The sequence below is a fragment of the Pelodiscus sinensis genome, chromosome 1 (assembly GCF_052426305.1).
Source record: "Pelodiscus sinensis isolate ZL-2025 chromosome 1, ASM5242630v1, whole genome shotgun sequence".
Lineage (NCBI taxonomy): Eukaryota > Metazoa > Chordata > Testudines > Trionychidae > Pelodiscus > Pelodiscus sinensis.
In genome coordinates, this window is record NC_143052.1 from 188,263,270 (window position 1) to 188,276,063 (window position 12,794).

At 42.8% G+C, this 12,794-nt stretch overlaps 1 protein-coding gene across 2 annotated transcripts in view; it reads left to right on the forward strand.

The window, feature by feature from the left end:
- Positions 1–12,436, forward strand: part of IL10RB (interleukin 10 receptor subunit beta) — a 31,350-nt gene extending 18,914 nt beyond the window's left edge. For both annotated transcript variants that reach the window (XM_075910999.2, XM_006126037.5), the window contains exons 6-7: positions 3,192–3,349; positions 9,705–12,436. In XM_075910999.2, the coding sequence (XP_075767114.2) occupies positions 3,192–3,349; positions 9,705–9,935 (389 nt within the window). In that variant the 3' untranslated portion in view covers positions 9,936–12,436. The remainder of the gene's footprint in view (positions 1–3,191; positions 3,350–9,704) is intronic.
- The last annotated feature ends 358 nt before the right edge of the window (positions 12,437–12,794 follow it).

Consider the following 12,794-nt stretch of genomic DNA (forward strand, 5'->3'; position numbering starts at 1 on the left):
CTGCAGTAAGGATGTTAAATAACGATTAATTTATTGGGTGAGTAGTCGATGGAATTTCCATCAACTAGTCAATAGGCAATTGTGCATTCCTCCTTTGAAATTTAAAAGCGCTCCAGTGGGCCCGGGGGCTTTGTGCATTTCAAAGTGGAAGTGCCCACGTGGAGCCCAGGGTCAGTGGGGGACATGGACTCCGGGCTCTATTCGCGACTGCCACTTTGAAATGCCACATGGAGCTGGGGGTCAGCTGGGAACTCCGCATCTGATCCTGGGCTCTGAGCACTTTAAAATGCTGTGCTGGAGCCTGGGATCAGCTGGGGAGTCCATGTAAACTTAGATTTTCAGAAATCTATAGTTAGATTTTCAGAAAGCCTTTGACAAGGTCCCTCACCAAAGGCTCTTGTGTAAATTACATGGCCATGGGATAAGAGAGAAGGTCCTTTCATGGATTGAGAACTGGTTAAAAGACAGGAAACAAAGGGAAGGAATAAATGGTAAATTTTCAAAATGGAGAGGGGTAACTAGTGGTGTTCCCCAAGGGTCAGTCCAGGGACCAATCCTGTTCAACTTATTCATAAATGATCTGGAGAAAGCGGTAAGCAGTGAGGTGGTAAAGTTTGCGGATGATACCAAACTGTTTAGGATAGTCAAGACAGAAGCAGACTGTGAGGGACTCCAAAAAGATCTCACCAAACTGAATGATTGGGCAACAAAATGGCAAATGAAATTTAATGTGGATGCGTGTAAAGTAATGCACATTGGGAAAATAACCCCAACTATACGTACAGTATGATGGGGGCTAACTTGGCTATGACAAATCAGGAAAGAGATCTTGGAGTTATCGTGGACAGTTCCCTGAAAACTTCCACACAGTGTGCAGCGGCGGTCAAAAAGGCAAATAGGATGCTAGGAATTATTAAGAAAGGAATAGAAAATAAGACACAGAATATCTTACTGCCCCTGTATAAAGCTATGGTACGCCCACATCTTGAATACTGTGTACAAATGTGGTCTCCTTACCTCAAAAAGGATATTTTGGCCTTGGAAAGGATTCAGAAAAGGGCAACTAAAATGATTAGTGCTTTGGAACGGGTCCCATATGAAGAGAGGTTAAAACTACTGGGACTTTTCAGTTTAGAAAAGAAGAGACTGAGCGGGGATATGATAGAAGTCTATAAAATCATGAATGGTGTAGAGAAGGTGAATAAAGAAAAGTTATTTATTAGTTCCCATAATAGAAGAACTAGAGGACACCAAATGAAATTAATGGGTAGCAGGTTTAAAACTAATAAAATAAAGTTCTTCTTCACACAGCATGTAGTCAACCTGTGGAACTTCTTGCCAGAGGAGGCTGTGAAGCCTACGACTATAACAGAGTTTAAAGAGAAGCTAGATAATTTCATGGAGGTTAAGTCTATTAAAGGCTATTAGCCAGGGAATAGAAATGGTGTCCCTGGCCTCTGTTTGTCAGAGGCTGGAGAAGGATGGCAGGAGACAAATCGCTTGATCATTGTCTTTGGTCCACCCTCTCTCGGGCACCTGGTGCTGGCCACTGTCAGCAGACAGGCTACTGGGCTAGATGGACCTTTGGTCTGACCAGTACGGCCATTCTTATGAGTTCTGTGGAAATGCTGCGTGGAGCCTAGGGTTAGCTGGGCACCGATCCCAGGCTCCGCATGGCATTTCTGTGGAACCCAGGATCAGGGGGGGCTCCCAAATGATCCCGGGCTCCACTCGGCATTTCAAAGCTGTAGCGCCGCACAGAGTGTGGGATCAGCTGGGGACTCTCCAGCTGACTCCAGGTTCCGTGGAACTGCCTCAGGCACCATGCGGTGCTGCCACTTTGAAACACTGCAGTGGCTTTTCAAAGGCGCAGCACCACTCAGAGCCCGGGATCAACTGTGTGGCGCTGCCAAGGAGACTTAAGATTTTTCCCAAGTTTCCTCTATGTGCAAACTGAAACTATCATTATTATTGATTAAAATATAAACAACTAGTTTCTTTGTTTCAATATTTTATTTTTATGCAACTATACCAGTAAGTATCAATCATAAAGAATTCTCCACAGTGCCTAATCTAGATTCTAGTCTTTCATTTTTTTTATAGCACTAACCTTAGAGTATAAACTGTTGGAATGCTCCAATTTGCAGCCACACCACCTTACCAGCTATGTGTGGAATAACTATTTATTGTGGCTAGAGCCACCATCAGTGAGGTGGCCACGTCTTAGAAGAGAGCTTTGTGTTTCCATATAAGAAGAAAAGTGCATTCCCAGACTAATTAGTAAATAGCTGCTTAAAATCATAGACAGTCTTTAAAATGTTTAGACAGTTTAGACAAATCTTTATTTGTATCACATGCTGTTACAGCCTTGTGCATAAAACCAAGCTTTAGAAGACACAATATTTTGGAAGTTAAAGAATTTTGGACTGCTGCCATCTCCAAGTTTGTTGCCATTTTTGTTACTATTATTTCATTTTTTCCTTTAGAGAGAAATAGAATTCAGTGCTCTGGTTTGAAGAACCCAGGCATAAGTGTACTTGGGGTTTACATGTCGTTACCCTGCTTTCCTCTTTTTCCCCATTTACTTAGAATTTTCTTCTTTCTGTAAACATTTATATATCATGGCCATAGGTTAAACTTATCTAGTAAGAATGTCATGAGCAGGTTTGAAGTGGAAACACAGTTGAAACCTTCTTACATTTGGGAACAAAATGATATATTTGTTCATTCTCCAAAATAGTTGTTAAAATGAAAAAGTGGAGGAAATAAATCTTGTATAAGTTGGACCTCCCTGGTCCTGCATCCTTGGGACTTGACTAGGTACCGGATGATGGATTTTTCCAGACCAGGGGAGGTCATGGCAGGCCCCCTGCTGCCAACCTCCCGCCCACTGGGCTTCCTGGCTCCCTACCAGCCCAGCTGAGCTGCACACTGGCTCCTGCTCTTCCCCCCTCTCAGTCCAACTGAGCCGTGAGCCAACTCCTGGGTCCCCATTTTCCCGTAGCACTGGGACTCTCTGATCCTGGAACATCTGTGGTCATGATGGACCATAGATGTTGCCAAACCAGAGAATTCCAGATTTTAGAGGGGCAACCTGTATTTACTTAAGAAAATTAAAATCTGAAAATTGTATATTCAAAATAATAAAGAATAATCAGGTTAAGAAGAATTTATCTTCTTGTTTCTTGCAGGTATAACTCCAGTGTGGATAATTGTCACTGTTCTTTTAGTATCGATATTGGTTGTTCTAGTATCAGTTCCTGCTTGTTTCTTTACCTTTATATATATATATCGGCAGGTCAGATATGTCGTCTGCCCTACGTATTCTTTTCCACAACATCTGAAGGAGGTATGTCTAATTTGTATTCTATATAAAATAATTAAGACAGACATCTGGGAGAGCCTCTTATCGATCAGACTCCCAAAAGCTTACAACTTTCTGATTAATGCATTAACTTTCTGACAGCAGTTCCTCATTCTTGCAAATGCACCTGGATTGTTAACTAGCTGTACTGTGGTTGCATAGGTTCTGCCAGAAGCAAATACGTGGGGTAATGCTGGTCATTAGGTGCATAAGCTAAAAAAATCCAGGTGTAGTATATCTGTTGCAAAATAATAGATGATGATGATAGTAGTCTTAGTAGCTATGCAGTATGATCTATTAAGTTATATCAACTTGGTTACATGTTCATTTGTGATAAACTGCTCTTATGGTTGACTTTCATTTCAAATCCTTAATCAACTGCAAAAGTTGACTACTGTGTTACTAAAGACTTGGCATCAAACTGAGCAGTGATTCAAGTGGGTGTATAAATGGGGAAGTAATGTGACTTGCACCAATTCATCATTCAGTTGGCTTCAGTCTTCTCCCTCACTACATAAAAACTTGACTACACCTAAAGGCTATGTCTACATTGGCCCCTATTACGGAATAGGCATGCAAATGTAGCACTTTGGAAGAGGCAAATCCACGGGGAATTTAAATATCCCCCGCGGCATTTGCATTTTCATGGCTGCCGCTTTTTTCCAGCTTAGAGATAAGCCGGAGAAAAGCGTCCAGAGTGGCGCGATCCTCCGGAATAAAGCCCTATTCCGGAGGATCTCTTAATAAGATACTTAATAAGAGATCCTACGGAATAGGGCTTTATTCCGGAGGATCGCACCGCTCTGGATGCTTTTCTCCGGCTTATCTCCAAGCCGGAAAAAAGCGGCGGCCATGAAAATGCAAATGCCGCGAGGGATATTTAAATCCCCCGCGGATTTGCCTCTTCCAAAGTGCTACATTTGCATGCCTATTCCATAATAGGCGGCCAGTGTAGACACAGCCCATATGTATACTGACATAGCTAAGTTGGTCAAGGGTGTAATAGAACCACATCCCATAGTGACATTCCTATGCTGATAACTCCACCCCACTTCCCATGCCTATAAATATAACTGTGCTAACAAAACAAGACTTCTAACAGCATAAATAACCTTGTTTGGGAAGGTGGTTTCTTATACTGGTAGAACGCCTGCAGCTTCTCCAGCCTGGCCCTCCGTGGGCGGGGCTGCTCCGGCTGCACCAAATTATCGATTAACTAGTTACCAGGTAAGTATGCTGGTAAGACTAATGCTTACCAAATAACTGCTTAGCCTTTTACAGCCCTATTTCAAACTATGAGTTGTGACCTAGTACTGGGTCACAGAATGTCAGGCACTGAGTCACCTTGATGTAGAGTGACCAGCGGAAGTACTAAGGCAGTCTTCCTGTCTGCCTTAGCACCAAGGATCATGCTGTACCCCGGAAGTGATCAACAGCAGATCCAGTTGTTAGGTGGGGGGGTCATGAAGCGCTTTGCGCTGTCCCGCCCAAGCTCTGGCCCCACCCCAAAGCTTTCACCCCCAGATGGAGCCCTCACTCCTCTGCAACTGAAACCCCATTCCTGGCCCCACCTCCAAGCCTGCACACTATGCAAAAGATATAAAGATGTTGGGTCATGGGCATGAACAGTTTTCTTCAACTGGGTTGCAAGAAAAAAAGTTTGAAATCACTGGTATACACAAAATGCCCCTTAAAAATTGAAGAATACAGATTTTGTGAATAAAAGACCCATACAATTTTCATTATGCTAGACTTTTGTAGGGAAATAGAACAATATGCATCCTAAAAAGAGTATGGGGGTAACATTTTATTTTATTTTATTTTATTGGGAAGGGAACTACATCCAATGTCTCATTTTAGAGCACCAGTTCAGGGTTAAATAGGCCAAAATGAAAGACACGAGAAAAGTGCAGCAATAACTTAAGATGATTTGTTTAACATTCGTAGTACACTATGTAATCTCATTTCTTCATGCAGATTCTGATATTGCAACTCATTCAGACTTAATAATGCCACCTGTGTGAGAGGCATTGTGCTTAGGTCAACATATTTAGGTCGATACTGCGTTGCATACATTGATTGTTACCACCTTTCAAAAGCTGTCCTGCAGTGTTGATGCTGACAGTTAAATCAGTGTCAGTGCTCCCGGTGAGAATTCATACCTTCAACACAAGGAGCATAATATGGACATGCAAAAGTGATTTAATTATTGCGGAGACTATAAACTGACATATCTTTGGTTAATTTAATTTTGTAGTGTAGACTTGCCCTGAGTTACATTGTATGGGTATGTCTGCACTACCACCCTAATTCGAACTAGGGTGGTAGTGTAGACATACCCTATGAGACTATGCACTAAGAAACTGGAAGTTGTTTAGAATGTTATGGACATTAAGGGCAGATCTGCACTAGAAATTTGCAGCTGCACTGCTCTCCCATTGGCTTAATATCTTCACCTCCATGAGAGGCAGTTGCTATATTAGTAAGAGAAGTTTGCCCACGGACATAGAGCTGTTTACATGGCAAGGTTAAGGTCAGTATAACTGGATTTTTCACCCCCCTGAGCAATGTAGTTATATTGGAGTGGGTATATAGTGGAAACCAAGCCTAAGTGAATCATCTTGCATTATTACCGCACTGTTCTTGTGTCCTTTATTTTGGCTCATTTAATCTTCAATTTGAATTTAGCCGATTGAAAAGTTTAGAGCCCTTATTCAGCATGGTATTAGCCCTTAAAGTTAGACATATGCGTGAATACTTTACTGAATTAAATCCTTATTTACTGAGAAAGTAGAAATAGTATAAATTACCATTGGACACAATCAAGCCTTCGGCATTTTTCCTTGAAGCTTCTAGCAGATGAGGGAAGCTTTTTTGTTTTCACTTTACAGGCTGATATTGATTTGACTTGCCAAATGTCTATCTTGCATAGTTTAACAAAGAACTGAATACAATATAATAGACAATAGATTCAGTACATGACTGTTTGAGATACTGCATGAGGCTGAAAGAAAATTTCAAACCACGGCATACTATAGTACAGCGGTTTTCAAATTGGGATTTGTGTACTTTGGAGGGTATGCAAGCAGTTGTTAACAGGAACACAAGAAAAATCCTGTAATGGTGAACAGTGCATTGTGTAGTCCCTTACAGACCTTTTTATTTTCTGTTTTCATAGTTATATTTTGATCCTATCTCACATTGTAGATTACAGATTTTTGAAAAGGGGGGCACAGTCTAAAAAGTTTGAAAGCCACTGTGATAGGAGAATATGTCCACAACTTAGTTATTATTTACTGAAATAAATAGAATTGTTCACAGAATTGTTTTAAAAATAATATTAAGGGAGTATAACAGAAAAGGGTTAGATGGGGGAGGAGAAAAGTGGTGATACTCTAGTAAGTATCACACCCAAATAAATTTTGCCCATGTGAATTGCTAATTTGAGCCATTCTTCATACCAGATTGAATAGGCATTTAGTATACTGTATGATCATTTCACTGCTCTGAGCCCCACAGGGACCCTTGAGCTTGGCTCCCTCTTCATTGGAAGGAGCAGCGTATGAAGGGAAATTGTTGTATCTTCCAAATTCCATCCACTTGTGGCATCCAGATGAGCTATCACAATACACTAAATTGTATAAATCTGTAATCCTCCCTCTCTCCTTTGCTTGAGAGGAAATAGTTAATGTTGACATTTAAATCATCTGACTCAGACATGTAATTTAACGCCTTTGTGAACTGAATGGAGCAATTCACACCTCTAAGATCTATTGCTCCATCTCTGTTCAGACTTCTATTGGCTAGCCCAGCGCTGGGCAAAATACGGCAGATCTGGCCTGCGATCAACCCTGCTGGGACCCTCAGGCACACAACTGCCGCAGGTTTAAAGTGCAGTCCGGTGGCTCTCTGTTCTGGGTGGAGGGGGATGCTTCATGTGATCTTGCCACCTCCAATCCAAACCTCAACTCCTATTGGCTGCAAACAACCAGCCAATATGGGCTGAGAGAAAGGCCTAGAGTATGAGGGCAGCACAAAACTTTTCCCCCTCTCAGAGCTGAGAGCCACATGGAGGGAATAGCCTGCAGTATTAAATGATCTGGGGCTGTAGCAGGCAGGGAGTAAATAATTCTGTTTGTCTTGATTATTTTATTCTAATCAAACACATTTCTGTAGATGGTATTTGCCTTTTCAGGCCCAGCCAAAGAGTTTGCGGGGCCTAAAGTGGCACACTGTGGTTGGCTGTGCCATGTAAGTGAGTGGCCAGGTGGGCGGGCGCCAGGCGGCATGGGGCCCTGAAGGTGCAGGGCCCAAGGCAGCCTCCTTGCTCACCCTGTCCTAAGGCAGGGCCTATGTGTTTTCAAACTATTTGAGCAACAGTGTGAGAGATCAGCAAAATAGTAGTTGCCTCGATCAGCAGTTCCACAGACCAGCAACGGGACGCAAACTCCTGCCTGCCACGCCACATTACGCTACCAGGCCACACCCCCAGCAGCTAATGAGCTCTGCCCGCAGGGGGTCCCCACACAGCAGCAGGGTGAGTGGCCTGGCAGGCAACCGGGTGTGCTGCGGCTGGAGCCGGGGCCACAGTGAGGCTGTCCCTACTAAGGCAGCATCACCATGGCCTGAGTTCCAGCTCCAGTGGCTGCTACGTGACCTGGTTGGCAGGGCCAAGTGATGGACCACTGCAGCACTCGCTGCTCCACATGGCACTGGGCCCCAGCTGAGTGCCACAGCAGCCGAGCTCCACATGGCACTCAGCCCCAGTTGAATGCCGCTGTGCTCAGCAGGGGCCCAGCTACTGCAGTGTTCAGCAGGGGCCTGGCACACTGTGTGCTCCAGGCAGTCCACCTGCAGTGCAAGTGCAGGGCAGGCACAGAGGCTCTGGAGGTGGGGTTCATGCTGGGGATGCTCTGGAGGCAGGGGACTCTTAAGAGGTGGAATGAGGGGCTGACAGTGAGGGGTACTGTGATGTCCAGGACTGGGAGGGGCAATTGGGTGCAGTGGGGCTCTGGAAACAGAAGGCTGGCACTGAGGCATTTGGGGCAGGGAGGCTGGCACTGTGAAGGTTGGGTTCAAGTGATTCTGGGGTCAGTGGCTAGGGCTGGGAGATAGTGGCAGGGTGAGGGGCTCTAGGGGTTAGGGCTGGCAGTGGGGGCTGGAGCTTTTTTTACCGGGGACCAGCAAACCCATTCACAAACATTTGGTAGACTGGCAACATGTTATCTGCATATTTGAAAATTCATTATTTGCATAATGAATATGCAAATGTGCGAATAAAATGTTATCAGGCCTCCAAAATTTGTGAATGGGTTTGCTGGTCCCCGGTATAAAAAAAGTTGGGAAGCGCTGGCCTTAACTATATGAGTTTAAACATAAGCACAGTTTGACTTCTGTATGGGGGTGGGAGGTCACTCCAGCCCAACGGAGATATGCATGAAGGGCATTCCGTACTTACCCAAAGTTTGCAGTTTTGCGGGGCAACACATCCCCCAAATACCCAAATATGGCCACAATTTAAATGTCAAATAAAATAGAGCTGAAAAAGTCCAGAGGTTAATAGCACAGATAGCTCTTTTGTTACCATTGAATAGTTCTCACAGATGCTAAAAAATTACTTAAGAAAAATTTTGTTATGTCTCTGTACTACATTTAACCCTCATTTGAGTAATAATTCAAAATTATTGTGATTTGCTTTGAAATAGAATCTATCAGAATTTTGACAAGGTTATATTAAAAGTAATAATCATTTCTGTGTCTTACTACTGTAATGCTACTTCAGAGAAAACTTTCAGTCCATTCGGGTACCCATTGCTTCTTGGATGAGCATGTTGTTTGTATCAATAGCAAGATAAAAGAGAATCTGATTAGGTCATGTTGAAGAAAAGGTTGTTCAATGCATGTTGAAGAGAGTAAAAATGAACAGAGAAATTTCAAAGTAGTTGCATAAGAGCTGGTCTATACTTAAAATTTTTGGTGGAATAGCTATTATGATCAGGGGTGCAATTACTTGCCCACATTCCAACCACCAAAATTATACCAGCAAAACCCTAGCTTAGATGCATTTATACGTCAAAAAAGGTCCCTTTGCTGGTATGATAGCATATTTTATTCAGGGAACTGACATAACCCATACAGACAAAAACACTCTTTTACAAATATAAGCAGAATCTAGGAGGGATTGCCAATACAGCTAGACCTTTTCTAGTGTACATGAGGCCAAAGACAGTGATTCACCAGTGCAAGGCCTTTAAAAACTGTTGAGGAAAACTAACTGAAGCAGATGCTGGAAAAGAGAGATAAGCACAGCTTGATAGTTATTTCCCCTCTCTTCCTTCAGTTTCTGAGCAAGCCTTCCTACAGTTCACAGTTTATTTCACCACAGTCACCAGAAGAGGATCAGTCCTATGACAAGTTAACTGTTATTTCAGAAGAATATGAAAACTGTAGCAATGAGACAAGCAACACAGAGGAACAGCTTCAGGACTCCAAAGAAGAGATTTCTATTTCAGAAGAAGCTTCAGCTTTCAAAAAGGGATCAAGTTCAGTCTTTATATCTGATTCAGGCTGAAAACAAATAACCAAAAACTCATTTAGATGTGACTTCATAGTGAGACTGTAACAGCAAGCTCTTGGTAAACTTTGATTTAAAATGTGTAAAGAGAAATTTTGTCAATCATATTTATTTTTCAACTCTGAGAAACATTATAAATGAGTCCTGTAGTAGGATGCAATTCTTAGCCACTCATTTTTAATGACTGACTTATTTATAACCTGTGAAATAATAATATTGCTCCATAATGTGGTACTACTTATAAAGTATTAAATATATAATTCATTTTTTTATTGTATATTTATTATTAAAGTTGACCAGAATTGTGAATACCACAGCATAATTTTCAAAGGAAACTTTTCCTGTCCACAAAAACTTAAGATTTTACTGATTTTTGGTATGAAAATCTTTAAATTTTGTTTGTGATTGGCCTAAAATCTGACTAGTAGCAACTAGATTAATATTTTAGGGTTGATTTATGTATAACACTAAAATTATTAAGTTATTCTTGATAGCTATTTTATTAAAGTGGTACTAACAAATTTCATATGTTTTAAATGTGAGAAATTAGCTATGGGCCATACTTCCTCATAGGCTTACAGTGGAGTCAATGGAGGTATTACACCAGGGATGGAAAAAAAGTAGCCCGCAGGACAGATGTGATTCACCAGAGTTAGTCTGCCAGACTCTCTTTACCTGTGCATCTGTAGATACAGCTGCTTGCCATTCCCAGCCAATGGGAGCTGCGGGAAGTGGCACAGACCAGCCACTACTTCTTGCATCTCCCATTGATTAAGAGAGGCAATTCACAGCCAACAGTCTAGCCTGCGAGCAGCCTAACCTGCAGATGTGCAGGTAAATAAAGCATTTTGTGCCCTTGGCAAACCTGTAGGCCACTTATTACCCACCCCTGCTTTATACCCTTTGAGATTCTGCCCTAAGTTCTTACTGAAGTCAGTGAAAAGACTTTCCAAGAAATGGAGTTAAATATTAATCTAGTAGACCAGATGGCTTAATTAGTACTCAGTTCACAAATGATCAGTAGCTAGGATATACTTCTGTGCACATAAAAAAAGAATAGCTGCTGTAAGGGCAAAGAATACTGAGCATATACTATGATTTTACTGTAAGAGAAACAAGTCCTTCAAGTGCTGCAAAGTTATCTGAACATATATTAATTCAGAAAAATATCAATCTCCCTCAGAAAAAATGGATTGCAATGAATATATTATATATAAAACATAATTTGTTGAATGGGTGGCAACATTCAGTGTCATAATTTTTGTTGTTATATGGATAGGACAAATACGCATCTTTTAGAGAACTAATCATATATCTAGTAGCCCAATGTCTGAGACTCTGTAACACTGAAACGCTGGCTGTTCCCTCTGGACGGCGCTGTTGCCTCCTGCCGTGGCACTCGGCTGACTTCAGTGCCGCTCTGCCGGGCCCCCGAGGGGGAGTAAGCGGCCGTTTGGCACCACTTGCTTCCCCTCGGCAGCCCAGCTGAGCAGCACAGAAGTCAGCTGAGCGCCATGGCGGGAGGCGAAGGGGGTCAGGGTGGTGACATACATGGCCAGGGGGCGGGGCCTGGCTGTGTACGTCACAGCCCCACCCCACTTTGCCTCCCGCTGTGGCACTCGGCTGACTTATGTGCCGATCAGCCGGGCCGCCGCGGGGGAGCCCAAATGGCCACTTGCTCCCCCGTGGTGGCCCGGCTGAGCGGCGCAGAAGTCAGCCGAGCGCCATGGCGGGAGGCGAAGGGGGGCAGGGCAGTGATGTGCGGCATGATAGCGGCTCCAGGCCCCGCACCCTGGCCGTGAACGTCACCGCCTCGCCCCCCTTCGCCTCCTGCCATGGCACTTGGCTGACTTCTGCGCCGCTCAGCCAGGCCGCTGCATGGGAGCAAGTGGCGCAAGTGACCGTTTGGGCTCCGCAGTCTCCCGAGTGAGAGGCAAGAGGGGGAGGAGAAGAGAAAGAGAGAGACAGAGAGAGAGGGAGGAGGCAGCGGAGAGCTGAGAGAGAGGGGGAGGCAAGAGGAGGAGAGAGGGAGAGACGGAGCGAGAGACCGGAGGCTCAGGAGAGAAGACTGATGTGAAGGAGAAACCTGAAAATCCCATCTTATGATAGGCTAATTGGCTAGTTCAGGAAGAATACACAAAAATCAAGAAAATGGATGTTTCTTCAACATATCACATTAATATGCTTAATATACAAATATATTAATATATTTTTTGTTTGTCTTTTAAAATATTAATGGACAAAATATCGAGGAAATGGAGGAAGGTTAAAAAATCATTTTCATAGAACAGAATTTTGTTGCAAGGACGTTTTTTCAGCAATTACTCTGATAGCTCCTTTTTATGTATTTCTTTAATCTAAATGTTCAGAAGATAAACATTTTTTATTTAATACTGATCCAAATTATGACAGATGTGAATAATATATTTTATAGATATACTGTTTGTATAAATACTAATTTTACCTAATGTATGTAAATAAAATATATAGTGACAAAAGTGTCTGATTCATGCAATATTCATTATACTCATTAAGAGTCAACTTTTTATAGCTAGCAAGGAAAAAAGTCACAACTATATAGACGCTGGTAGCCCCTCTTACATTTCCCTGCTTTCACACCACACTGTCAGGTAAACTGATTTCTGGGAGTTGGAAATAAAAAGCTTGGAGATAGATGTGATTTGTTTGACTGTCTCTCCATGGGCAGCAATTTTTTTAGTTCTGTTGGCAGGTGTCTAGTTAGGGTTGCCAGATGGTTAAAACAAAAATACCGAACATCCCCCTCCTCCCCCCAAAAAAAGAAAACACCAAGGAAAAATTCTGTTGAAGGGGGGAAAAAAGGAGAAGGGGAGACCA